We start from the raw sequence: 27,426 nt of genomic DNA, 5'->3' as shown, positions 1-27,426 counted from the left end.
TATTAAAAAATGTCCTAAATTCCAAAACAAATGTGGCATTTGTGGCTTAATACGAAAAAGTTGAATTATTTATTGTATTTTGTGCGAGAATTTAAGAAAATTATAATGATGAGATGAGTTGAGATGGTTTTTTTCAAAATTGTTAGAGATAAATTTATCTATCAATTTTGAAAAAGTTATAAACTGAGGTATTGAATTAAAGAGACGTAAAAATCTTGTAATAATTTGCAATTAACGATAAATTTAACGGCCTCTTGACATCTAGGTATTGTGCTGAGATTCGGCCCACGGTCCACCAAATGATAGATTGTCCGAGTCTGAGAAGCATCGACTTGAGAGTGTGAAATGTGGGCTAGGTTGAACGAGCTGGGCTGAACATCGTGGGGAGAACCGTTGTCGACAGACAGGCAGCAGATACAGAATGGTGTCAGGGAGGCATGGAGACATGCAGTTAAGCCCACCATAATAGCAACCTAATCCATCTCGGTGAAGGGGTTTACTAATTTTGTGGTGTGAAATAGAGCCTTTGCTCTGCATTGCAGACCCATCTCTGATTCTTTATCTACAGAGAGAAACACATCGATTTTCATAGAAAACCTTACGGATAAGCTGGCTGATATAGAGTACAGACAGTATAATTACTGTAGAATTTATCCATGGAAGTTGGAAGGAATTTGCTTTCTTCAAAGCCGTCGTTTCCTTCAGGAATCCACCTTAAAAATTGTCTTTCCTCTACTTCTTCTTCTACTTCAGGTAAGCTTATACGCCTTTCAATTCTCATTTTCGTCCCTTCTTCCTTTGAAGTGCGGTTATACCACACATTTGACTAGCGGGTTTCCTCTGTATATATCTCTTGCCGCAAATGCTGTAATATACCGTATGCTGTATGATAATGAAAAGCGTAATGGTAGTGTGAATTTTATAGCACAGACCTCGTTACTTTTCCTCTGGTGGACTGATTCTAGTTTAAAAGTGAAAACAAAACAATACTTCGAATTTAGACTCAGCGGAATGGAAGCCTAGACGCGCCCATTAATGTTTGATATTTTGTTCAGTTGTATCCTACTATCCTGCAATGTGTACATGTGCTTGTTGAATTGTATTATAGTACTTGTTGATTTAACTAATCTGTATAATATGTTGTATTACCGTCTTTATAGATTTGTTATTTCTCGGTGAGTGAGTTTGCGAGCTCTTTTTGCATTGAACTCTTTTTTTTTTTATAAGTAAACAAATTTTATTGATCAAAGAATAGGCAAAGCCATATGCAGAATTCTAAACAGAAAAAACAAAGGCATGCCCTAAGCTACGTAGCATTATAGACAAGAAAATCATGTAGGTTCATGCCATTGAAGTCAACAGCAATGGCCCAAGTATATAGTGTTCTAAAGAATAAATCTTTCAGCTCCTCCTGCAATCTATTCTCTGAACACTCGCTTGGAAATCTTGTAACATTAAAGTCTCCCCCAATACCCCAACGTGTTTTGTAACATTGAACTCTTCTTGTCAATAGTCTCATCTGGTACTCTATGTTTAAGCTGTTTAATTTTTACTCTTTGAACCCACAATCGAACAAAAGAAAAAATCTTTTAGGTTGCCCAGAGTTTATAATCATTTTATTTCTTTGTGTTTGTGTTTTCGTTCATCATGTATGCATGTGCTCTTAATTTTGCAGCTTTGATGCTTCATGAACAAGCAGCTTCTGTTGTCACCTCTATGCTAAGCACTTGCACACCTCAACGTCGCCGTGCCTCAATTCCATTGCAAGAGCAGCGTGATGAAAATGACCCTCTGTTGCACGTATTTAAGGAAGACACAATGTCTTGGGTTGGGCTCTTTCTGGTTTGCCTACAATGCACATGCATCCTCACTTTACGATTGTCAATTTATTTCTAATACATTAATTGAAAATCCTATCACTTTCATAAAACTCTTCTTGATCAATGTTTTTCATGCTTCAAAAGTGTCATTTTTTGGTAAAAATACGCATTACGTCACTCTTGCAACTCCTAACTGATCCATTACCAATTCTTTTCTTTCTTTTCTTTCTGTTTTGTTAAAGGGAATTTTAGAGAGAACCCGGATAGTGGCTGGGGCCTCAGTCAATGAAGAGAAAATTCCTGAAAACTCTAACCAATTGCTGCACAACTTTGAGCGCCAGTTGCTTCACTGGCCTGGTTTGGGACAGTTGTAAGTTAAGCCAATCTTAAGCTGAATCAGTTCTGCTATTGCCTCAATTTCTTATTGTTGTAATCTTATTCCTGAACTGCATCCTTATGTATTCTTTTGTGAAATTTTGTGTTGCAGGTCACCACCTTTGCAAACAGGAAAAACAATGTCTTCCTCCTTGAGTATGCAGCCTATTACTGCTAGTACAGAGAATCCTATGGATGTTGAAGAATGTGATATAGTGGCCCTTGCTAAGAAAGCTTTGTCAGCCTCTCAAGAAGCAGCCTTGTTAGCCGAAGACTCCAAATTAATAGGATCTGATTTTGATGAGTCACTTTCTTCTGGGTTAGTATTATCTTAACTGTTCTCTTTCTCTATTATGCAGTCCTCATATTAAGCAATCTATTTGCGGACTAACACCTAAATATTTTTTTCAGTTTTGGGTCTAGGATTTTTGTGAATATACCACTCGAGGAGGAGAAAGTGGTAAGGTCTACACGAATTTTAGAGAGGCGATCTAAGAAGAGAAGAGTGCCAAAGTCAAACGTTCACGAGAATCACAGTTCTAGAAATGTAGATGTGAAAAGAAAGATTAGTGAAGGTTTTGATCCAAATGATCCCCTTCGATTGTTCTTGTGGGGTCCTGAAACAAAACAACTTTTGACTTTTGAAGAAGAGTCTGAATTGATTGCCCAAGTACAGGTGTATTTCTAAAACCTGTCCATTCAAGATGGTGAGGGATGTTTGGTTTATAGAGGTCTTATTCTTGCTTGGGTTGAAACTGTGTACAGGATTTAATGAAATTAGAAGAAGTGAAGATTAGGCTCCAATCTCATTTTGGCCGTGAACCAACATTGGTTGAATGGGCTGAAGGAGTGGGTCTCAGTTATCGTGCCCTGAAGTCACGACTGTATTCTGGTAATAGCAGCCGGGAAAAGCTGATTTATGCAAACTTACGTATGGTCGTTCACGTTGCTAAACTATATCCAGGGCGAGGTCTCAGCTTTCAGGACTTATTGCAGGTTTGACACAATTAACTTTTTTATTTCCTTTCCTCATTTTAAAGTTCCCCTTACCCTGCACCAACCAAGAAAAGCAGGGAAAAAAACAAAAACTGAGATAAGTATTATTGAGCAGAGAATGCATAAAAACTTTGTCAAATATAATGAATAGGACATGCTTACAGCAGTTTCCATTGCTGAAGGGTTTTGAACTTTCTCTCTTACCCAATTCAAAGCAAAAAGTATCTTGTCGACTCATCAGGCCCATGACCTGAAGACTGCAGGTTGGAAACCCAACCACCTATAAGACTCCCTCAATGAAATCCCACCTAACCATGTCAAAAGGGGGTGGCCCCTTTTCGCCTGCCTTCCCTTTGCCCCTGCATCATGACACATTGAGACAGCCACACTGAACATTGTTTGAGATAATTTAATCTTGTTTCTTGCATTAAGATCCCAACATGCTATAGTTTTTAACGTACTCCATATGTGCAGCTGGGCTGTATCTCAACCCCTTACAATTATTTGGATGAAGAATCTTGAGTTTTAGATCTTTTGGTCCCAAATACATTTTATGTGCTCTGTACATGTGCTTGTATGATACAGAAGAATGTTTTTGCTCACCAAAATATTCAGATATAAAAAAAAAAGAAAAAGTGAATTTAGTTTTCGTTCCAATCTACAGCAGGGTATCAATCAGTGTTGTTTACAGAAGTATGGCTCTGTAAGGGTGAAAATATAATGATAATCTCTACTAAAAGTTTGCTGATATCTTTGCTATAGGTGGGCAGTATGGGTCTTATGAAAAGTGTTGAGAAGTTCAAACCCCAATCCGGTTGTCGGTTTGCTACTTATGCCTATTGGTGGATAAGGCAATCAATTAGGAAGGCCATATATCAACATTCCCGGACAATCCGTTTGCCGGTATTGTAAATCATTCTGTTTCTCTAGTTTCTGTTTTTCAGTAAACATTTGTGCTTTGAATATTGTGGGAGCATGCATCTATGTTTCAATTATTATGCCCTATGCTTGCACAAAATTACTTGTATTTTAATTAAATTCTGGAAATGGTGGAAGTTCACTAACTTTCCATGTTGATAAAGGATAAAGAAGTCTTGTAATTGAAATTAACAGCTTGATTTCTTATAGCTTGTTGATGATTTTTTCATGGTATAGATGTTGTATGGATCATGTCATTTTGTATGTTATTGAAGATGATCACTTCCATACAATAGCCTTTCTTGTATCATCCCCCAGCCATCCCATGATGAGGCACACCTCCATTGGAGGAAAGTCCTACGTTTATAAACTATTTTCACTCCCCATGCACATAAGAATGTCCCGGGATGGCATACCTGGGGGATGGCAAATAGACTTATTCATTGAAGATACGTGATATGCTGAAGTATCCAAGTGAAGGACTTTAGCACCTTGTGAAATATGTTAAATGCAGGAGAACGTACATGCCCTACTGGGCAAGATGATGGAATCAAAGAGACTACTCATTCAGGAAGGAAACCATCATCCAACCAAAGAAGAATTAGCACGACATGTTGGGATTACAGTCAACAAGTTAGAAAAATTGCTATATACAACCAGACTACCACTTTCAATGCAACGACCAGTTTGGACAGACCAAGATACCACTTTTCAGGTAATGCTTTCGTGTTCTTTCAGCTTCCTTTGATCAGATATAACACAAACTTTGTGTTATATGTAAATGTTGGAGGCAAATATTTCAGAACCTTGTACATTTTGGCCAGCTAAAAACGTGAGCTGCAGTGTCTCATTGCTCAATTTGATGTGTCCTATTTTTACTTTATCTTCTGTGAGCTGTGATCAAATATTGGAGTAGACAAAGCTGGAAGACAATGGTTGCCACTAAGTTTCAGACAAGTAATAGGAATATTTTTAAACAGGTCTAAAAGGTTTTGTGAGAGGAAGCCATCACTTCGACATATAATAATAATAATAAGTGGTCATGAGTAGTGATTTTGGGCTGCTCCTTAGATTTACTTGTTCAAATTTATGTAACTCTCTCTCCCTTTCTGCTAACTCTTCCAGATTTTGACATTTTTTCAGATTCGTATTCTGTAAGCTCATTTCATTGCCATTTTATTATGATTCCAGAATATTGCATTTTCAAGATTTCAAACATTGTCATTTTTGGCTTTGGAGGAAATTCTTTCTCAGAAAGCATATAAATCAATCCAAAACTAATGGTCAATAGGATATCAAGTTTTTACCTCTGTAGACCTTCAGTTTAGTTTTATGTCCACCCGTTTAGCAAAGAAGCTTTCTGAAAAATGCTCAAAGTGAAGAGACTATTCATTATCCCTCTAAATCTGCAGGAGATAACTGCAGATACTGAGGTCGAGATCCCAGAAGTGAGTGTTGCAAAGAAGCTGATGAGGCAGCATGCGCGAAACCTTCTAAGCATTCTCAGCCCAAGGAGAGGCGGATAATCAAGCTAAGGTTTGGCATTGAAGATGGCAAACAGAAATCATTGTCAGAAATCGGGAACATGTTTGGGTTGTCAAAGGAGAGGGTGCGGCAGCTGGAGAACCGAGCATTGCATAGGCTCAAGCAGTGCCTCGGTAGTGAAGGACTTGTGGCATATACAGAATTGCTTGTTTAGCTGTTTTCACGTTGTTATAGTGTTATGCTCCTCGTATGCCTTTACGGTTTGTGGTTCTTGAAAGTGGTCGAGAATCAAGCTAGCCTAGAGTAGAACTCTAGCCTTCAAAGTTGAGTGTTAAATGGTATGTTGTAAGATAAAATTTTATCCTTTAAATGAATATATGTGTATATCTTTACATCTCCAAAGCTAGTAATCTAGTTGACCTTACTGACATTCTTCAAATGGGGATCACAAGTTGGCAAAATAATTTAATATTCCGACTTAAAAATAGTCACTAGATTTGTGAAACTTCCGGACCCGTTTGGATACAAAAGTGAGATAAAACCATTTCATCTCATCTCAACTAACAATCTCATTACTATTTACAAGCTATTTCAACTTATCTCATTTCATCTCGCTATCTAAATGAACTTGTCTATTTGTCAACTATTAGTCTTAAGCAATAACAATGGTTATGTCAGCTCAGCATATTACAGAGTCATACTGATAAGATGAACACAAAAATAGCTAAAAGGCCAAAATTAAGGGCTTAAACGAGTCAAGTTCAAGCGAGAACGACGTGGTAAGTTTATTCCTTTAGTTTTGATTTGAACAGAAGTTGAGCTCAAGTTGATCATTGAGCTACATTTTTATGTTTACAAATTGCTCATTTATCATTCAAGCAAGTTGGAACTTATTCACGGCCTAATTAATTTTGATAAAATAAATTATTTATATTATATCTTATGACTTCAACCATAAATTTTAAGAACAAACTTTGATTTATTGTAAATTTTATATATTGATATAAAAAGAATTATATATAAGAATTCAAACAAGATATATTTAGGAATATATTTTAATTACTTGGTATATGCTCGCTATACACTTAAAAATAATACTATAAGTAATAAATATGAAATTATTGGAGATTTTTTTTTTTTGAAAGGAAGCTTAAGAGCTTGTTCCATTATATCAGATCTGAAATACATGGGGGAATTTCCTCCATAGTAACAATTACATAAAAAATGACTAAGGCATCTTGTGCCAAAACATGAGCCATCACATTTCCACTTCTTTTGACTAAGGGTGCCCCCGCCCCCGGGCACCCCTTCCCCGCACCCCGCCCCGCATGGGGCGGGGGATGGGGTTTTCACCCCCGCCCCGATAGGTTATGAATCCGCTCCACTTCTTTTCACTTAAAAAAAATACTATATTTATTTTATTTAAAAATTATTTATAAGTGCAAAAATATATTTTTAGATCTAAATTATAAATTTAAAATTTTTAAATATGACTATAATTTAAAAACTATGTAATTTTTAAATTTGTTAGTGCATATTTTGTGTAAATTGTAGTGTATTAGTTTTTAAACTATATAGTTTTTAAATTGTCAATGCATATTTTGTGAACAAGTCTAAAAAATTATAATATATATTTATATATATAATTTGTAAAATATAAATAGATATTTATGTTTATATATATGTATATAATATATACATATATATAAAAAAAATGGGGACTGGGCGGGGCGGGGTTGGGCCCTCCCCGTCACCCGCTCCCGCTAGGGCCCCTAGATGTGGGGCGGGGGACCCTGCCCCCGCATGGGCGGAGCGGGGTTGCCCGCCCCGCCATGCGAAGGCGGAGCGGAAGAGGGGCGGGTAGCGGGGGCGGGGGAGGGGCCCCGCTGCCCACCCTTACTTTTGACATGAGTGACATTCCAAGTATCAAAATTTCTAAGTTTCATCTTGGTTTCAGAGACATACATGCCAAAGCTGGACAGTTGATCCTCCTCTTTCTTCAAAGCTTGGACTGTTTGGAGTGAATCCCTTTCAAAGATAGTCTTTGTTAACCCTAGGTCTAGTGCAAAATCCACTGCTAATAGTGCCCCATATGCTTCAGCCAAAGAATGAAGGGGAAGAAGGCTTTGTTTTCTCCTCATAGTTGCTATTATTCTTCCTTCACAATCTCTGACTACTATACCAATACCAATTTTAGCTCTAATTTTGTCCACAGCCGCATCCCAATTAACCTTATAAAAAAGTATAGGAGGTGGTTGCCAAATAATTATGTTGCTGTTACTACGAGCTGAGGAGCCATTTTTCTGCATTTCCAAGTCCTTCATCATTCTTAAGTTCTGATTTGCAACCAAGACGACTTGATTAGGATGTCTAAACCTTTGGTTAAAAATAAACTCATTTCTCCTCCACCAAATTTGCTTTGCAACCATAACAAATTCTTGTATGCACTCAAAACTCATTCCTTCTGCAATAGCTTCGAAAATCTCTAAAAAATCCATATGTGGGAAATGCCTTTTCTGAATGCTCTTGGTACATTGGCTCCAAACATCTCTTGCTGACTCACAATCCCATAAAGCATGTGCTATTGTCTCTTTCTCTATCTCGCAAATTGGGCACTTTGGATGTGCAACAATCTTCCTCTTAAAAAGATTTGACTGAGTTGGAAGTGCATTTAAGCAAGCTCTCCACAGAAACACTTTCTCTCATGATGTAACTTGTAGCTGCCAGAGGGTTTTCCAAACCTCCTTGAAATTATGATTGCTCGATGGTTGCCCTTTAAGAGCTTGGTTCATCTCCTGGTGCATATGGTATGCGCTTTTGACTGTGAAAAAACCTGAAGAGGTTCCTTTCCATATCAGTTGGTCAGGACTAGTGGATGAGCTGATTGGAATTTGAGCAATGATATCAACATCTTCTTTGCAAAAGATGTGTTCCACAAGCTCCATACTCCATCTCTTTTCCCCTGGCTTTAACAGTTCTTGAACTTTAGCATTGCCATCAAGTTGGGATATTGGGCTTTTAACTACAGATGGTATGGTCTTAGGTAGCCATTTGTCTCCCCAAATTCTGACCTTATCACCAGACCCAATTCTCCAAAAAGAGCCTGCATCAATCAGGTTTCTTGCTTTAAGCATAATCCTCCATATATATGATGGTTTCTGACCCAACTTTGCATTCACAAAAGAAGTCTCTTGGAAGTACTTGGCTCTTAAACCTGTGAAACTAGAGAAAAGGGTTCCCAATCCTCCCCATTTCTTTTCACTTAAAAAAAAATACTATATTTATTTTATTTAAAAATTATTTATAAGTGCAAAAATACATTTTTAGATCTAAATTTAAAATTTAAAATTTTTAAATATGACTATAATTTAAAAACTATGTAATTTTTAAATTTGTTAGTGCATATTTTGTGTAAATTGTAGTGTATTAATTTTTAAACTACGTAGTTTTTAAATTGTCAATGCATATTTTGTGAACAAGTCTAACAAATTATAATATATATTTATATACATATATAATTTGTAAAATATAAATAGATATTTATGTTTATATATATGTATATAATATATATATATATATATAAATGGGGACGGGGCGGGGCGGGGGAAATGCAGGGCGGGGTTGGGCCCTCCCTGTCACCCGCCCCTGCTAAGGCCCCTAGATGCGGGGCGGGGGCCCTGCCCCCGCATGGGCGGAGCGGGGTTGCCCGCCCCGCCATGAGGAGGCGGAGCGGAAGCGGGGCGGGGTAGCGGGGCGGGGTCCCGCTGCCCACCCCTATTATGAATCACTCTCCAACCTTGTTTTGCTAGAAGTGCAAGGTTAAAACCTTCTAAGTCTCGAAAACCCATACCTCCATCAGCCTTAGATCTTCCCATTTTGCTCCAAGCTACCCAATGAATCTTTCTTTTTGCCTCATGCTGACCCCACCAAAATTTATGCATAATGCTGTTTAAATTTTGAAGGAGTTTGGCAGGTAGCATAAAAACAGACATGCTATAAGTTGGGAGGGCTTGCACAACAGCCTTGCTGAATATTTCCTTTCTTGCTTGAGATAAAAATTTAACCCTTTGATTGCTAACCCTCATTCTGACTCGATCCAGAATATCTCTGAATGATTTCTCTCTTGCTTTGCCAACAACAGTTGGTAAACCAAGATACTTCTCATAAGCCATTGAGGACCTCACTCCTGCAATGCTAAGGATGAAATCTTGAGTTGACTTAGCTGTGTTTCTACTGAATTGTATTGAAGTTTTTTCAAGATTCAATCTTTGACTCGAGGCTTCCTCATAAATTTTCAGGATATTGTGCAGCTTACCCCATTCCAAAGCATTTGCTTTGCAAAATAACAAACTGTCATCAGCAAAAAACAGGTGGGAAATTCTGATTCTACCCCTTGCAAAAGGCACTCCTGAGATGACTCCTTCTTCTACCCTTTTACTGATCATAGAGCTCAAAGCTTCAGCACACATTATGAAGAGATAAGGTGGTAATGGATCACCTTGTCTAATGCCTCTTGAAGGTCTAAACTCACTTTGAGGGACACCATTGACTAAAATGGAGTAGGACATTGATTCCACACATCTCATCACCAACTCTACCCAAGAAAAATCAAACCCCATTTTACATAAGGCAGCTCTTAGAAAAGACCACTCAACCCTATCATATGCTTTGCTCATGTCAAGCTTCATTGCCATATACCCTTCTCTTCCTGCCATTTTACAATTCATAGAATGCAAAGCCTCAAAAGTAACTATTACATTACCAGAGATAAGCCTTCCAGGAATGAAAGCTGATTGGTTCTGAGAAATGATGCTAGTCAGAATTTTCTTAAGCCTGTTGGCTATGACTTTGGAGATAATCTTATATAAAACATTACAAATAGATATTGGCCTGAAATCAGAAACTTTAGTACAATTATTCTTTTTTGGGATTAAAGCAATGAAAGTATTATTAATAACATCCAAGTTGCCTTTAGAATTAAGCACATACATAACTGATTCACTGACCTGCCTCCCCACCACATCCCAGTTTTGTTGATAAAAGGCTGCTGGAAAGCCATTAGGTCCAGGTGAGCTCAAGCCATCCATTTGAAACAAAGCTTCTTCAATCTCCTGAGCACAGTAGGGCCTCAACAATGCTTAGTTCATTTCATTTGTGACTATGGGATTGGTGGTTGCCAAACAACCATCAATGTTCTGAGGGTTAGCAGTGGTGAAAAGCTCCTGGAAGAAAACTTGAAACTGCTGACAAATTGCAGATGCATTGGTAATTTCCTGATCTCTATCATCAATAAGTTTGCTGATTCTATTGACTTTCCTCCTTTGAGAAGCACACTGGTGGAAATACTTTGTGTTCCTGTCTCCTTCTTGAAGCCATCTCGGTTTTGCTTTTTGTTTCCATTTTAGATTCTCCTCTTCCAACACTTTTTCAATGTCAGTTTTCAAGCCTTTTATGCTGTCATGCTTGTCTCCCTGATTGCACTGCTGTAGTAAGTTGAGTTGATCCATTTTTTGTTGTATTTCTTTCTTGGTATTACTCACAGCCTGTTTACTCCACTGTTGTAGTTTAAATTGGCACCTCTTCAAACCTTCAGTAGTATAGCTCAGCTCATTTGAAGCTAACCTAGGTCTCTTCCACTCATCAACAATTAACTTGTTACACTCTTCTTTTTTACCCCAACTCACCTCATATCTGAAAATTTTGGTATGACTTCCTGCACCCTGCTGATGATTTCCATTGGTGAGGAAAATTGGGCAGTGATCTGAATTGAGTGCAGTTAATGAAAGGGTCACTACTCCAATGTTCTAGGCAGCCCATTGAGGGTTGCATAAGGCTCTGTCTAGCCTTTCTTTAGTGAATTCAGTCCCACCACGATTGTTAGACCAAGTAAACTTGTTCCCCACATACCCCATATCACTAAGGTCACAGTCCTCCAGTGCCTCTCGAAAGCATTCCATCTGACCATAGGGTCTTAGAGGCCCTCCAACTTTTTCATTAGTGCTGATAATTTCATTAAAATCCCCAACACAAAGCCAACCCACATCATTTTCTGGTTTCAACTTTCTAAGCAACTGCCAACTACCTTTCCTGTTAGTAGTAATAGGGTTTCCATAAAATCCAGTTAAGATCCATGTCTTCTCTTTTATTGAATCCTTAACTTTCAAGGAAATATGCTGCATAGTGTAAGACACCAGAACTACATCCACATCCTCCTTCCATAAGAAAGCCAGACCACCACTTAAGCCTTTACAATTGACCACAAAACTGTTTTCCATATTTAGAAACCTCTTGATTTTCTCAACCTTGGATCTTTTACATTTTGTTTCCATCAGGAAAACAAAACTTGGGACCTTATTCTTCACCAAAAAGTGAAGTTCTCTAACTGTCCGAGGGTTCCCAAGCCCTCGGCAGTTCCAACTTAGACAACGCATTGCTGTTGGTGGGGCTGAAAATCAGCCACCACCAAATCTTTAACAAAAGTCTCCATTTCCACCACATGATCTTTCTTTTGTTTCTTATTCCCACATAACTCAGAAGCCTCAGCCTCAGCCTTTGCACTTCCCAACCTCTTTTTCCTCTCATCACAATTTTGCAGCTTCTCCTTCCTGTCAGTAGCATGCTCAACATAAAATTTGTCTCGAGCTCTTCTTTTCCAGCTAACTTGTTTTTTTGAATTTTCCAACAATTGAGCCTGCTCAGTCAAAAACTGATCTAGATCATTAATGTGTGATGCCAGAGTGGAATCTGTTGATATAGTACTAGCTTTGGTCTTTTGCTGATCTCTATCAGAAACTGAAGCCTTAATAATAGCATCTTCCTTATTTGAGACTCGATCTGATTTGGAAAGTCTGACCCCATTATCAATAGGTAACCCCTTCATTTGAAATAAAGTTTCCTTTCCCAGTCCTCCCATTCCCTCCTTAATAACCCCCTTATCTGCCTCTCCTTCCTCCACACGATTCTCCTCTGACAGAATAAAACCACTTTCCTTATGAGTACTATTTTCCTTATTGACTTCCTGAGAATCCTCCTGCATGTGATCCTTTCCTTTTGAGTCGTCATCCTCACCACAGTGACCATTCTGCCATGATTTTCTAGTAGTCTGTTCAGCCCTATCATCTCCCCCTCCATACCTCTTTTGATTAAACTTATTAAAAGGAGTAGCAGCAGAATGCAACCAGGGGCCATATTGATGAGTATTACCATCCTCTCTTCTAACAGTTGACAGTTTTGGGCATAACTTATTAATGATTTTGATAACACCACACTTAAAGGAAAAAGATGGTAGTCTTTCATACTTGAATTGCAGCCATATTAGGAGACCATCATAATTTAAAAAAGTACCTCTCACCAAAGCTTTGGAGATATTCACTTCCACTTTGAGTCTCATGAATTTCTCCCATCCAATCCTCCATTGATCAACAATAATATCCACCACTTTCCCTGCACACTCCCCAACCTTCATGCCAACCTCTTTTGTCATACAAGCAAGAGGCATGTTATGAACTTGCATCCAAAAATCTTCCTTTTGAAAAGGAATGGCATTCAAAGATAAATCACTATCAAAATCTTGAAGGCACACCAACCATCTATCAAAGGACCAAGGCCTTCCTTGGATGATCTTCTGCCTGTCCTCACACTTTTGGAATTTTAACAAAAATTTGTTCTCACCCATGTCAGAGAATTCTATCCAGCCTAATGTTATCTTAGACATGGTCATCTTGAAAGCTTCTCGGTTGATAACTTTGTCTGCAATGACCATGGCTAGCAAATAGGACCTTCCTCTTTCCTTTGCTTTGTGAAGGGTGGATGACTCTACCTTGACTCCTGAACTCTCCTGCTCAGTAAGGCTAAATCCTTCCCATAGCTTTGTCAAGTCTTCAGCCATCTCCAACTCTTCAAGCAAGGAAGTCCAACTTGAGAGACTCTACTCTAACACGAGAGAAAAAACCTCAACCGAGTGAGGACTCTGTTGGTATTTCTTAATTAGTTGGAGTAGTACTGAAATTATTGGAGATTATACTAATTGAACCAACTTTTATTTGTGTATTTTAATAATTGAACATAACTTTACACGCCTCATTTAATAAATAAATCGAGTCGAATTCGAATTTAATCAATCCGAAAGGGTTTGTCGGGTAGACTTTAAAAGTCATTAAAAAGGCACAATTAACAAACAAATAAAGATTAAAAAAAAACAGTAAAAATTATAGATGAAATTTGAAAAAGAAAATATAATAAATACAAGAAAAAGCAAGCGTGAAGCATGTAACCAACATAGAAAGCTACTATATACAAGATATAAAAATAACCATAAATAAAATTAAAAAAAAAAAACTGGAGAAACATAAAAACAACAAAAACTAAAGATTGAAAATAAAATGTAAAACAAAAGCTTCAATAGATCCAAATTCGGAGCCACATGATCAGGAGTTGATGGCATTGGCACAAGTGGATACTCTTTCGAATAATAAAGAATATATTCTTTTAGTAAAAAATAATTTTAAATAGACAAGTCTCGTATAAATTTTTTATAAAAAAAATAATTTTTATTAATAAAAAATAATTTTTTTTATATTTTTTTAAAATATAGTCTATTTTTTTACAAGAACTGATATACGACTTATCTATTTGAAATTTGTACAAATCATTTCTCATATCTTAAAAGGTCGATTAAGCAAGGTTTTTCGAACTAAGATGCAAATGATAGAGACTGTCCGCGCTGTAAGAGTTGAAGTTTTGTTGGTTTGATTTTGCTTATTCATGTTTTTTTTTTTTTCAAGTTTTATATTTTCCTAGTATTGGATTTTAGCATCCTGATTCGGGATTTAGAGATACAAATTTTGTAAACCCAAGGGATGAAAATGCTGTCAAGAAAAACACTTTATGGTCGTACATATAGTTGCAATAGTGATCTTAACCCAATGCAGTTTATATCTCTCTGAAGATAATATGACAGTCAGAAGAGTAATAAAAAATTGTTCTTGTCTCCAAACAAGTAAAAGCAAGGGATGTTAGTGGGGCTGTATTTTAAGATCATTTCAGAGGGATTGAGTAATAATGTCTGGTGAGCTTAGCCACCACAGTTGAGCTTTTGAAATGTACTAAAAGCAAGCAATTGAATGAAGTGGTTCACCTCCACATATTCCTTGTTTTTTAGACTGTCAAATACCATTGTAAATCCAGACTGCCATCAAAATGGTTGTTGGAGAGTGAGGTATACAACTCAAGCCATGTCCTTTTAGTTCTGCAAAAAGGGGAAAAAATTCCAGTCCAAACAAGAGCTAGATTTTTGCTTTTTTTTTTTTTTTTGTTTGTGTTCTTTCTTCTAGGGCTATATATAGAACAAGACGTTTTCAACTTTCCAATTGCGGAATATTGCATTTTCATTCAGTAGAGGACTACATTGATTTGCCATTTGCGGGTGGTTTTCTGCCTTCCCTTAACCACTCCTGAAGTCACCCCATGTCATAGAACTCTACTTGCGAGGATTATTGTAGAACTTATGTTGGATTTAACCATGAATACAATGTTTTGTATAGCCATATCTGTCGGTTTTGACCATGAATACAACAAGTAAAGGAGATTTGTAGCTACTGATTAGTACAATTTATACGAGTAAAAGATGATCAAACATAACTAGATTTCAAAACATTGAAGAGTCATTGGAATGAAAAGCAATCTAAAACGTGAAAGAGCTCCAAAAACTGTGCATCTAAATTAAGTAGGGGAAGGGGAGAGAAGTGTTATTCTACAGAAGAAACCAATTAGATTTTTCTTTACAGAACAATTAGATTTTAAATAAAACAAGCAAATTTCTTATTCAGTCGGAGAACAGGTTTCCATACATCATAGACTCCATATATATCAGTATTGTAGATCAATGTCATTTGCTCGGAAGAAGAAATGGCCATTTATAGCAAAAGCAACACAAGGATTGAACTCAACCAGAAAAAGCTTCAAAGCGAACCCCATCCACCACCACCAGGAGTTAAAATTTGAAGAACTTCCCCTGCCTGCACCTCAACTGTGTTTTTACCCCCAAGGTAAACTATCCGCTTATCGTTTGTGATTAGGTAGTTAGCCCCGCGAGACCCATCTTTTCCACCTTTTAATCCTCTGGGTGCATGAACACGTCTCTCCGATAAAATGCTCACGACAACAGGGCGCCTAAACTCTATCTCCCTCACTAGCCCATCACCTCCTCTATGAAGTCCAGCTCCTCCACTTTTTTCTCGTAGTCCAAATTTGTGCAAAAGAACAGGATATCTCTGCTCAAAAATCTCTGGATCAGTCATTCTGGTGTTGGTCATGTGGCATTGGACTCCACTAGTCCCATCCCAGGTTGGACCAGCCCCACTCCCACCTCCAATTGTTTCATAATAACCAAAAGTATCGTCTCCAAATGTGAGATTGTTCATACAACCCTGGGAGCATGCACAAGCTTGAAATGCAGTAAGTACAACATCAGTTATTCTCTGTGACGTTAGAACATTACCTCCCACCACAGCTGCCTTATCACTTGGAGAGAGAAAAGAACCAGCTGGAATATGGATTTTAACAGGAGCCAAACAACCTTGATTGAGAGGAATATCAACATCCACCAAACAGCGAAGACAGTAAATGACTGCTGCAGCTGTCACTGCCTCGGGAGCATTCCAATTCCCATAAACTTCAGGGCTGGTTCCACTAAAATCAAAATTTGCTTCACCTTTGTCAGAATCAATTTTCAATTTCAAATGAATAATGGATCCATCATCCATGTAATCCTCCTCATCAATGGTTACTGAATTTCCATCTCCAAGCTTAGTTGCCTGAGATGAAACTCTCATAGCGACGGACTTGAGCATTTCTCTCACAGCTTCTTCTGCATTCAGCTGCACATACGTCATGTAAGCCTGAACAGTTTCCAACCCATACTGCTCAATAAGCTCTTTGATAAGGAAGATTCCTCTCTGGTTTGCAGCTACTTGTGCTCGGAGATCTGATAAATTATCTTGAAGCCTTCGTGATCCTGGGACCTTGCAAGCCACCTCATCAGAACAGGGGAACTGGAGAAGTTTCACAATTCCTTCTTCTTGAAAAATGCCCTTTTCCACGAGCTTAAATGCTTTTATGGCAGCCCCTTCTTCCCATATGAACTTTGAAAAAGGTGGCATGCTTCCGGGAGTTATACCCCCAATCTCCGCATGATGCCCTCTGCTTGCAACAAAGAATACCAGCCTCCCCTTATCAAAAACAGGAGTAACAACAGTTATATCAGGAAGATGGCTACCGCCTGTGCAAGGATGATTGCTAACCAAAACATCACCTTCATTCAAATTGTCACCCCAGTAGTTGAGCTGCCACCGAACAGTGCTGGACATAGCTCCTAGGTGCACAGGGACATGAGGAGCATTGGCAACTAGCCCCCCATCAGGACCAAAGAGAGCACATGAGAAATCTAGCCGTTCCTTGATATTTGTGGATATAGAAGTCCTCTGTAGGGTCCTTCCCATTTGCTCGGCTATGCCCATAAACCTGTGATTGAAGATTGATAGTTGCACAACATCTGCAACTTTTTCGGCTAAACTCCTGGTGTTCAAAATAGACTCAAGTTCAATTTTAATGTTGCCATATTTGGATATAATAGCTCTACAATTGGGTTCTACTATCACAGTACTATTCCCATTCATGATTATTGAAGGACCCGGCAAGACATGCCCATACCCCAAATTCTCAAGCTTGAATAGAGGTGTATCGTGCCACCCATTCCCAAAGTAAACCTTGTAGTGGCCTTCAACTGTAGGAGTACCAGAAGCAGGTTCAAGAGCCCTTGGCTTCAATATATTCGTGACTCCTATACCACGAACTCTTACATCACATATTAAAATGTTCCTGTCTTGTAGTTTAAATCCATATTCCTGCTGAAAGAGCTTCACAAATTCCACAGCATAGTCAAATCCTGATTTATCACCAGCTATTTGCCTCTTAACCATGATGGCTGTGTCTGTACCTTCATACCTCAAATTTAAATATGTCTCTGTGGTAATGTTTTCCTCTCTAAACCCTTGCTCTTGCAACTTATGTTTTACTTGCTTCAGCAACATAGTTTCTCTGCGAGAGGTCTCCAGGAAAGATTCAGGAGCATAAACAGAAGAATATGGCTCCTGTGCCTCTTCTACCACATCTGCCAATCCCATTCCGTATGCACTTAAAATCCCACAGAACCTGTGAATGAGTACTTCTTTCATACCCAAAGACCTAGCAATTGCACAGGCATGCTGAGGCCCAGCACCTCCAAAGCAAGCAAGAGCATGGTTCCTTGTTTCATGGCCCTTCATCTCGGTTAACTGCCGTATTGGACGACACATTGTCTCATTTGCAACATTTACAAATCCCAGTGCAATATCCTCCACTGTCATGCCCTTTGCAGATGGATCCTGACTCTTTCTGTAGGAATTTATTTCCCTTGCAAGGTTCTCAAACTCTTCTCTGGTTGCCTTGATATCTAGAGGCTGATCTTCATTAGGGCCAAAGATGGATGGGAAATAATCAGGAATCACAAACCCTAGAATCAAGTTAGCATCTGTAACTGCCAATTCCCCACCTTTCCGGTAACAGACAGGACCAGGATGTGCACCCACTGATTCCGGTCCCACTCGGAAAGCTCCAAATTGGAACTTCAATTTTGATCCACCACCAGCAGCAACAGTATTTATATCAAGTTGAGGTGCCTGTATTATGGCACCAGCAATCTGAGTTTCCAAAACTTGTTCATAACTTCCAGCATAACGGCTCACGTCAGTAGATGTACCACCCATGTCAAACCCAATAAGAGGCTTCTCTGTTTCAAGACTAAAAAGAGTTTGAGAATAACCAACAACCCCGCCGGCAGGACCGGACAAGACTGCCTTATGTCCTGAAAATCTACTTTCTGGTGCAAGTCCTCCATCTGATTGCATAAACAGAACATTGACCTTCCCCAACCCTTCATCAAATTTGGAAATGAACCCGGATAAGTACTCTTTGATCACAGGGGTCAAGTATGCATCAACACTAGCTGTCAGACCCCTAGGAACGGCTCGAACCATGGGAGTCAAAGCTGAAGATAAAGAAACATGTCTGAAGCCCAAACTCTCAGCTAGCCTATCCACAGCTATTTCATGCTGTGGATAAGTGTAGGAATGCATCAACACCACAGCCAAACAGCTAATTCCTTTCTCCAACAATCCTTTGAGTAAAGGCTTTAGAGAATCTTCATCGAGAGGCTTTACAACCCTGACAAATTCACCCGAAACACCCTTAATTAATGGTACAGAAGAATCGAGAATATCTACCTCCTCATTGCGAACAAGCTCAACTCTCTCCTCGACCTCTATGACCTCCTCATAAAGATTTGATGGTTTTGATACGGTGAGGTCGAATATGTTGGGACGAGCCTGGTTACCAACCTGTAGCAAATCCCGGAAGCCTTGAGTCACACACAGAGCAATCCTTTCTCCTTTTCTTTCTAGAAGTGCATTTGTTGCCACAGTTGTACCCATCCTAATCCACTCAATCCTATCAGTGGGTATTTTAGAAGTCCGAGGGATCTTCTCTCCCTTAAATTCCTCAAGGACTCTCCGAATACCTTCGATCGGAGCATCATCATAGTTTGATGGATCAACAGACAAAAGCTTCAAAACTCTACCCTCAGGCTGACCCGGGATTTCAGCATAAACATCAGTGAAGGTTCCCCCTCTGTCAATGCAAAACCTGACCTTCCCTTCACTGGCACACCCCATGCCTATGATCAAATACCAGAAATCAGATAACCTTGATGCGCCAACCCGATAGGTTAATTTTCTAGTGAAACAAATCTGGTTTAGAGAGTGAGACGGAGACCGAGAGAGAGAAAGAGACCTTGGTTCGTTGATGTCGACGACGTGGTGGAAGGCAGGAAGTCCGGGACTGTGGCGCCGCCGCCGCCACCGAGACAATGAAGAGGACTAGAGATAGGAGATTACCGAGAGGCAATGATTACAGTTCTCGGCAACGTTACGGTTCGGAACTATCAAGTGAACGAACGAGCATTTTATAGTTGGTTCTCGCCGAATACATCGGAATCTTCCATTTTATTCGTTATTTTATTATTATTATTTATCTATTTTTTATTACTATTTATTATTATTTAATATTTTTTTATTATTATTTATAAATACCAAAAAATATCTCACTATCCAAAGATAAAAAGAAATTCTCACATTATCCATGGTTAGATCTGCCAGGCATTCAATATGACTTCTTTCTTAAGTATGTTATCTGCACAGCTAAGAAACATTGTAGTTCCTTTCACATTCACCCTATTTCAATTTTTATTGCAAGTGATTAATTTTCTGGTTTCGCTTGCTTTCATTCTCCAGAACAGAATAACGATATGTTTTGCTTATCATTCTGAGTAGGTAAATCCACTTGTGATTTCTTGTAATGAGAGCTGCATTGTCATCAGGAAATGCTTACTCTGTCTCCCAAATTAATGCTTTGCAGGTTAGTGCTTTCATTAAAGCATGCCTGGAACAAATTGATATTTTAAAAAATGGCATAAATAGTGAAGAATCAGACTCTAAAGGATGGCTTGGCATAAGGGCTGATAATTCAAATGTTGATACTATAGCACACGAACATGGCGTGGTACGCTTCTTTTACATGCTTTACTAAAATTTTTCTGAAAAATTCTAGAGTCAATCGGCTGATGTAAGCGTCGTGTAAGCGCAGCTAATGTGGCAAAATAAAGAAACGTACCGTTTTGAGCAATTTTCATTTCCCTCCCTCTCTACATTTTCATTTCCTCTCTTGAAGCCGAAGTCCCCCCACCTTCCCTCCATCTGTGTTTCCATTTCCCTCCCTCGAAGCCTCCCTCTCTTGAAGCCCTCCCAAGAAGCCCCCCTCCCTCCTTTGTGGTCGTTGTTAACTCTAGAAGAAGGTGATCAAGGACTCTGGTAATCGATGGATTTCTTACATCGGTAATTTAAATTTTTTTTTTTTTTTGTTTTATGTTGTTTTTTGTTAAACTATATGTTAGCGTGGCCCTTAAGATCGCCTTCCTTAGTGAAACAATCATGGAAGCATGTCGAGTCACAGTCGCGCGAAATCATCATGTACGGTTCTCTCTAGGGTTTTCCTTTTAAGTCCACTTTTCCCATCTGAGCCGTCTTATTCGTGAGGCATTTCCCTTTGCCATTGGATCTATCACTTCCTTAATTTTCTTTGGAGATTAATAGGAGGATTTCAGCTCCATTGGTATGTTTTCAGTGTCTCATTCTATGGCGGGGAACAGTTACTACTATTCTTTCAATATTATCAACTCTACTAAAGATTATCAGCTAAGTTAATGTTTCTTCCTCCCGATTAAGATTTTTTTTGTTAGTAATCAACATCTACTTTAAAAAAAAAAAAATAACAGTTGATATCACATTTGTGGGTTTATTATTTGTTTGTACCCAAGCCGGGTTGCTAGAACTTCTACGCCAATATCTTAGTTTAATGATCCATCGTTTTAACATTTCACCAAATTAAACAGGAACAATTAGATCTTCTTGGCCAAGCTGGGATGTTTGATGAAGTAGAGGTCATAAGAATATGGGAATGGGACCATTTGAGGTTCTTTTCTTGAAGATTGTTCTATTCATGGCGTGTTGAACTGAGTGAATATGTTGCAGAGCATCTCTTTGACTTGGATACTGAAAACTCAGGGGTTTATGTGCACTGATGTTATCAAAATATATATGAAGAAAGTTCCTAGATGTACTTCAAATTGAGGTGGATGTTGTTGTTTATTATTATTTATAATCAATTATCAAAAAAGGAAAAAGAAAAGGTAATAACTCTCATTCGTTAATGTTTTGAATGGATCAATTTGAAATTAAATTCTTATTATGTAATGTATAATAAGAATTATGACAATATTTTTGTTGGAAGAAAAAAATTGGTATGAATACATGATATAAAGTTTCAGTTCTGTATTTCATAATCCGCTTGATGTTTATTAATACAATTCAGTTCTTGATGACTGGCATCTTGTGCTTAAAAGCATAAACTTGGCAAGCCGGCATTGAGTACAAATGTAGAAGATTAAACCTTTACTTGATTCTGAAGACATTTATAGCAGGAGCTCACATAGACATTTGTTTGCAGCTTATGATCTACAATGTATTATCTAAACTATTCCAGTTATACGTTTGCAGTGTAACTCTTGTAACACTCATTTCCAAGATTATATAGTAGCTAACATGTAATGAATGTAATTCATGTATTGGACACTCAAACTATTGAGACAGGGTTTGCATTTTTAATAGTTTTCTATATTTGCAAGTTTATATATATATATATATTCTGTTTGTTTGAGGAAATGCAAGTGCCTCTGTGTATTTTTGGGTTTAGTTCAAGCTATAGCTTTTATGATTAAGGAGGTGTACTGGGAGTGCAAATCAATAAAGGTACATTGGTAGTGAACCTATAATGGTGGTTGTTGGTTTTTGTAGTGGGAGAAAATGAACAATAGAAAAGACACTTGTAGATTGAAGTGAGACTCGTGTCCTGCAATTATCCCTATTGCAATCACCAAGCATTCAACTAAAATACCAAAACTCAAAAAATGACATTTTCATTACTTAAAACCTGTATTCTAATTGAAGGATAAGAGTACCACTTGAAGGTCTGATTCAAGAAAAAAACAATGGAGACAAAAACCTGGGGACTAATTCCAACATAAAGAAATGTACCCATTTGTTTTGACCATACAAAACCACAAGACTCTAAAAATTTTATCTTAGTACCAAACGGCACGAACTATAATAAGAGAGACTAATTAACAGTACATGGGAATAACTCATTTTCCCACTTCTATTATGACCAGTTTGGAAATGAAGCTAAATTACATATACAATTAAACATAAATGCATTTGCTCAAAGTGTGGCTACTCTCCATTGCAACTTCAACATGTCCTAAGCAGCACAACCTCCATAGACATTACTCCTGCGGTTAAAATAAGAATATTTAATAGAAGTCATATCTAATAGACGATTTTTATGCACATACTTATTATGACATCATGTCATATATTGAGTCCATGATTGGGTTGGGTGTTCAAACCCCCCCCCCCCCCCCCCGAGAAAAAAAATCTACATCCATAAAGTTTCAAAAAAAAATTTGCAGAAATTAAAATTCAACCATATCATTGCATCGGGCGTGATCCAATGCCCTGTACACGTTGTTCAATATCCAAGGTCAGTCTTTGAGAAGAATATAATATTAGAAACATGCTAGCCCAAAGAAATGAAGTATGAAGTATGAGTATAATATTTGAAATCTGAATTTTGAAGCTTCTAAAAGGATGAACGAGTTCTAATGCTGCTTCTAAACTCAAATAGAATATATTCTACTTGCATGCAGCTCTTTCTAGGGAATATATACTATAGCAGTTTTGAAGAGGTTGAATAACTAAAACTCGTAACATGATTGAGACCTTTTTAGAATTAGTCCCTTGAAGAGACTCCCATCAGTACTCTTAAATTCCTGCATTTTCATGATTTGTCTTTAGGTATATATGCCCAAGTGAAACAAAATTCGTAAGGATACTTAAGTTTAGCTGTATTACTAAAATGACATAATAACTGCAACATTAATAAGCATTTGTAATACTTTCCTAAAGAAGTATTGCCATTAATAAACATTAGCGGTTTCTTAATGTAACACTCATTTCATTGCCTTTTTATTATGATTCTAGAATATTGCATTTTCCAAATTTCATACATAGTCATTTTTTGCTATGGAGGAAATTATATCTCAGAAAGTATATAAATCAATCCAAAACTAATGGTCAATAGGATCATATCAAGTTTTTACCTCTGTAGACCTTTAGTTTAGTTGCATGTCCACCAGTTTAGAAAAGAAGCTTTCTGAAAAATGATCAAAGTGAAGAGACTATTCATTATCCCTCTAAATCTGCAGGAGATAAATGTAGATACTGAGGTCGAGATCCTATAAGTGAGTGTTGCAAAGAAGCTGATGAGGCAGCATGCACACAACCTGCTAAGCATTCTCAGCCCAAGGGAAAGGCGAATAATCAGGCTAAGGTTTGGCATTGAAGATGGCAAACAGAAATCATTGTTAGAAATCGGGAACATATTTGGGTTGTCAAAGGAGAGGGTGCGGCAGCTGGAGAACCGAGCATTGCATAGGCTTAAGCAGTGCCTCGATAGTGAAGGACTTGTGGCATGTACATAATTGCTTGTTTAGCTGTTTTCACATTGTTATACTGTTATGCTTCTCGTATGCCTTTACAGTTTGTGGTTCTTGAAAGTGGTCAAGAATCAAGCTAGCCTAGAGTAGAACTCTAGCCTTCAAAGTTGAGTGTTAAATGGTATGCTGTAAGATAAAATTTTATCCTTTAAATGAATATATGTGTATCTCTTTACATCTCCAAAGCTAGTAATCTAGTTGACCTTACTGACATTTCTCAAATGAGGATCACAAGTTGGCAAAATAATTTAATAGTTCGACTTAAAAATAGCCACTAGATTTGTAAAACTTCCAGACCCGTTTGGATACAGAAGTGAGATGAAACCATCTCATCTCATCTCATCTCAACTAACAATCTCATTACTATTTACAAACTATCTCAAATTATCTCATTCTATCTCACTATCTAAACGAGCCCGTCTATTTGTCAAGTATTAGTCTTAAGCAATAACAATGGTTATGTCAGTTCAGCAAATTATAGAGTCATGCTGATAAGATGATAGAAACACAAAAATAGCTAGAAGGCCATAATTAAGGGCCTAAAGGAGTCAAGTTCAAGTGAGAATGACGTGGTAAGTTTATTCGTTTAGTTTTGATTTGAATAGAAGTCGAGCTCGAGTTAATCATTGAGCTACATTTTTATGTTTACAAATTGCTCATTTATCATTCAAGCGAGTTGGAACTTATTCACGGCCTAATAAATTTTGATAAAATAAATTATTTATATTATATCTTATGACTTCAACCATAAATTTTAAGAACGAACTTTGATTTATTGTAAATTTTATATGTTGATGTAACAAGAATTATATATAAGAATTCAAACAAGATATATTTAGGAATATATTTTAATTTTTCAAATACTTGGTATATGCTCGCTATACACTTAAAAAGAATACTATAAATAATAAATATGAAGTTATTCCAGATTATACTAATTGAACCAACTTTTATTTGTGTATTTTAATAATTGAACGTAATTTTATGTTCACTATCGCCTCATTTAATAAATAAATCATACGCCATAAAATTGTATACAAAAAATAAATGTCTATAAATCATCTTATAAGATAATTTTCTTTAGGATTTTCATAGTTTACTAGAGACCATTACAGAAGGAAAAGAAAATGAAATATCAACATAGGATTTTCCCTTCAAATTAAGCTTGACGACAATCTTTCAAGAAATAAAGTTCATCCATTATCATCTTTGAAGTGAAATTCTTGACAATTTCTTTCTCAATATAAACTAGCAAATGATTTCCAAGAAACTCATCTTCCATTCGAGTACGCAATCTAGTTTTTATAAGTTTCATGGCAGAAAATGCTTGCTCAGTAGTAACAGTAGAAACATAATGAGTTAATACTAGACGAATTAACCTGTCAATCAAATAATAAATCTTTAACTTTTCTGAAATTGCTAGTTCTCTGCATAGCTCAGATAATGTAGGCATATCTTGAAAATTTAGATGCGTTAGCACATCAAGCTCATAATGCTGCAATTGAATTCTCAAAAGGAATTTTTCTTGCTCAGTAAAATTCTGTGGATAAAACTTCTCAGTCAATTTGCATATATCATCAATTTTAAATGATTTGTATGCACCTTTAGGGTTTAAAGCAGCACTAAGAATGAGAAGTTCCATTTTATGGTTGTTAAATCTATTATTCAGTTCTTGTAACTGAAAGTCTATTGTAGCAGTAAATATATCAATCATGAAATGATGCTCCATTGATTTGTCAACTTGACGATGAGATTTGCCTCGAGCTCTAGTATACTGGTCATTCATATCATTCATATCAATTTGGTGTTTTTTACAAAATGATTTAATATCAGTAAGCAAAAACTCACACCCATCATCTCTTAGCTTTTGAATGAGTATTTTTATGGTTGAAACTAGGCTTATGGTATTCACAATATCTTGAAAATTTTGTTGTAAAGATTGGTAAAGTGTATTAGTGATTTTCATGATTTTTTTTTATGATATGTAATATTAGAATAAATTCAAAAGATGTTAATACCATGTAAGTCGCTTCAGCATCACCACATTGGGAATAATTTGATCCCTCATTGAGATAGTATTGATAACTGTGCAAGTAGCAATGAACATCTTCATCAAGTTACAAACAGATTGAAAATGAGATCGCCATCTAGTATCTCCAGCTCGTAGCGTACCAATTTGATTTGCCCTTTTTCCAGTCTCAATCTCATTGGAAGCAATCAAACTTTCAATTTTAGCAGTTTGAGCAATTGTAATTCATCATTACGTTTAGAAGAACCAACAACAATATTGATAATGAATGTCAAATGGACAAAGAACTGATGAACATGTTTGACTTCTCTAGAGGCTGCAACTAAAGCTAATTGTAGTTTATGAGTCCAACAATGCACATAATATGTATAGGGACAATCTTTAAGAAATAAAACTTGTAATCCATTCCATTCACTACGCATATTACTTTCTCCATCATATCCCTAACCTCAAATATTCTCAATTTGAAGGTCATAACGAGAAAGAAAAACATATATTTCATTTTTTAGAGTTAGTGTCATAGTATTTTTGACACCCACAATATGAAAAAATCAATATCTAATAAAACCATCTTTATCAACAAACCTCAAAATAATAGACATTTGTTCTCTTTTAGACTCATCCCGAGCTTTTCATCAACAAGAATACAAAATTTGGCATCTTTGATTTCTTTGCAAATCATATTTCACACTTTATTTGTAAATATATGCAAAATTTCCTTTTGAATTGTGGGTGATGTATATTTGGCATTCTGTGGAGTATTTTCCATGACAACTCCATTAACTTGATCATTATAACTTGCCAAAAGTTTTATCAGTTCAATGAAATTACCTTGATTTTTTGAGTTAGAGCTTTCATCATGACCTCTAAAGACACAAGCTTGGAACGTAAGCCATCGAACACTTTTTATCGAAGTTTTGTGCCACAACTGATTATTCTCCATCTCTTGTGATACTTGTTTTCAACTAACTTATCAATATGTCTTGACAGATTCATTAGATCCTCACAACATTTTACAGCATTTTTATGTTGTGAATTTGGATCTCTCCCCATGTGTCCTATTAAAGGACAATTCATTCTATCATTCATTTTTTTTCAATTGTCAAAACCTTTATTGGTAAATGCATCTGATCCTGGATGGCCTTGTTGATTTCTTAGCAAAAATGTAGCATGGAAGACAAAATATAGCATTCTTCGATAGTGACTATTCCAACCAATTTGAATATCTTTGAAACTAAGAAAATTGAAATCGACGACATTGATTGCCTATTCCTGAAAATGGATATTCTGAAAGTTTAGGTTGATATGGACCAACTTTAAGATAGGCACGTCTGATCTCTTCTTGTAGGTTAGTAGGAAATTTTCATATTTGTGGACGTAATCCTGGATCACGTTTCAAAGAGGTAGCATCCATCTCTCCAGTTTGGGTTCTTGAAGTTTTAGAGGGACACTCGTCAGTGATAAAAGTATCACCTTTCTTTGTTACCGAGCTCTCTAAATGTATATTATTCTCCGAATTGTCCACATCTTTCTTTTTAGAA

General features: G+C 37.1%; 3 protein-coding genes across 3 annotated transcripts; 1 reads left to right on the top strand and 2 right to left on the bottom strand.

Annotated features, from left to right (window-relative positions):
• Positions 1-499: 499 nt before the first annotated feature.
• Positions 500-5,990, top strand: LOC121266773 (RNA polymerase sigma factor sigF, chloroplastic). The gene is given in 10 exon segments (XM_041170585.1): positions 500-753; positions 1,676-1,842; positions 2,063-2,190; positions 2,308-2,514; positions 2,607-2,871; positions 2,961-3,191; positions 3,954-4,094; positions 4,624-4,824; positions 5,522-5,615; positions 5,618-5,990. Coding segments are annotated over 10 exon segments (1,722 nt in total). The 5' UTR covers positions 500-656; the 3' UTR covers positions 5,809-5,990.
• Positions 5,991-7,366: 1,376 nt separating this feature from the next.
• On the bottom strand, positions 7,367-10,681 carry LOC121267250. The gene is made up of 3 exons (XM_041171098.1): positions 9,391-10,681; positions 8,336-8,808; positions 7,367-8,248 (listed from the first exon to the last, which is right to left on the bottom strand). The coding sequence occupies exons 1-3, from the start codon at positions 10,679-10,681 to the stop codon at positions 7,367-7,369; spliced, it is 2,646 nt and encodes an 881-aa protein (XP_041027032.1).
• Positions 10,682-15,399: 4,718 nt separating this feature from the next.
• LOC121266772 (5-oxoprolinase) lies at positions 15,400-19,678 on the bottom strand. The gene is made up of 2 exons (XM_041170584.1): positions 19,479-19,678; positions 15,400-19,362 (listed from the first exon to the last, which is right to left on the bottom strand). Exon 2 carries the CDS (start codon positions 19,358-19,360, stop codon positions 15,554-15,556), a length of 3,807 nt encoding a protein of 1,268 aa, XP_041026518.1. The 5' UTR covers positions 19,361-19,362; positions 19,479-19,678; the 3' UTR covers positions 15,400-15,553.
• Positions 19,679-27,426: the final 7,748 nt, after the last annotated feature.

The sequence above is a fragment of the Juglans microcarpa x Juglans regia genome, chromosome 5S (assembly GCF_004785595.1).
Source record: "Juglans microcarpa x Juglans regia isolate MS1-56 chromosome 5S, Jm3101_v1.0, whole genome shotgun sequence".
NCBI lineage: Eukaryota > Viridiplantae > Streptophyta > Magnoliopsida > Fagales > Juglandaceae > Juglans > Juglans microcarpa x Juglans regia.
The sequence above is the reverse complement of the archived record's forward strand: the minus strand, read 5'-3'. Positions and strand labels throughout refer to the sequence as shown.